Raw genomic sequence first — 1,291 nt, 5'->3', positions numbered from 1 at the left:
GACCTTCAAAATAACCGCAAAATATTCTCTCTCAACACGTCTCTCCTTCAGAACTTTATGATAAAAACACACATAATAAACACTTCTACAACAGAGACCCCCAAACTAGGCCCTAAATATAAAGAAAATAGAACATTTCTACCTAAAATAAGGCCAAAATTCTCGTTTTCTCTGAGCACACAATATAAACATGGCGACCACGAGGCCAGTCTTAAGAATACCGGCTTTATTACAACGCCGTCTTTTGTCATCGGTAAAGTTCATGTGTTCATTTTGAGCCCGATGGTAGTTTCCTAAAAGACTTGGCCTTCAGTCTGTTCTTTGTATGTGTATTATTTATGTTGTTTATTGCGAGTTATGGGCATAAAAGGAGAGGGAAGGTCTTGAACTATGTTGTTATTCAGTAGCGTAATGTAAATAATTAAACTGTTTTGGTGTATTCGTGTTGCTAAAAAATGTGTTTTGAGAAGGGTTTATTCAAAAGTAAAAGTAGACTTGAAGTTGAGCGAAAAGGAAATGTCTTTTTGTGCGTTTTAATCTAGAATTTTTACTTCTCTTAGCAATCTATTAGGAAATACGCAGCCTGGCCCCCTTTCAGTGTTTATATTGGTTATATACTACTTAATATATCTGCCAGAAACTTGCTGTGATCTGTATTACATCCTAATGATAATGAGACATTATTTAACAAACAATTTCATTAATGGGAAGGTTTGTTGGCCTTTACAGAAGCGCCAACAGGAGTTGGTGTCTTTTCGGGACAAATTAATGTCTTTATACATTTACCGTATTCATTTATGCATAATATAGTCAGTGATGTAATACTGTTTCCCAGTAAATGATAAATACATGGTTCGATAAATGTAAAAAAAAAAAAAAGATAACATACCATTTTATTTATGGTTATCATTTATAAGGTTTTATTCTTCAGAAACCGGCAGTAGCAGCAAACGACACCAAGTATGCCAGGAAGATTCCAGAGTATATAAAAGTAGTAACAACAGATTATACTAATTTTCTACATTATGCTAATTTTGTACTTGTAATAATGTTTATTTTTAAGGGGCTACACCTCCTAGTCTCCTTAAAAAGAATTTAGACTGAGGTTCCATGAAACCTGCGATTGAAAATGGCATTGCATTAAGGGAGGTTTTCATCTCCATGCCTTCAGTGCAAAAAACATGTAAATGTCCTTAACATATTATTTAGAGGGAACAATAGTTTAGACTGCTACATTTTTTTTTTTGATGATGAATTGCAAGGGAGATTTATAAGCTGTTTAATTAACTGT

The 1,291-nt window shown here is 33.6% G+C and overlaps 1 protein-coding gene across 1 annotated transcript in view; it reads left to right on the top strand.

Annotated features, from left to right (window-relative positions):
* Positions 1–109: 109 nt before the first annotated feature.
* LOC119582050 (CDGSH iron-sulfur domain-containing protein 3, mitochondrial-like) overlaps positions 110–1,291 on the top strand; it is a 7,250-nt gene continuing 6,068 nt past the window's right edge. Inside the window, exon 1 of the mRNA XM_037930291.1 lies at positions 110–253. Within this exon, the coding sequence (XP_037786219.1) occupies positions 191–253 (63 nt within the window). The 5' untranslated portion in view covers positions 110–190. The remainder of the gene's footprint in view (positions 254–1,291) is intronic.

Source organism: Penaeus monodon, chromosome 15 (genome assembly GCF_015228065.2).
Source record: "Penaeus monodon isolate SGIC_2016 chromosome 15, NSTDA_Pmon_1, whole genome shotgun sequence".
Classification (NCBI taxonomy): Eukaryota; Metazoa; Arthropoda; class Malacostraca; order Decapoda; family Penaeidae; genus Penaeus; species Penaeus monodon.
The sequence above is the reverse complement of the archived record's forward strand: the minus strand, read 5'-3'. Positions and strand labels throughout refer to the sequence as shown.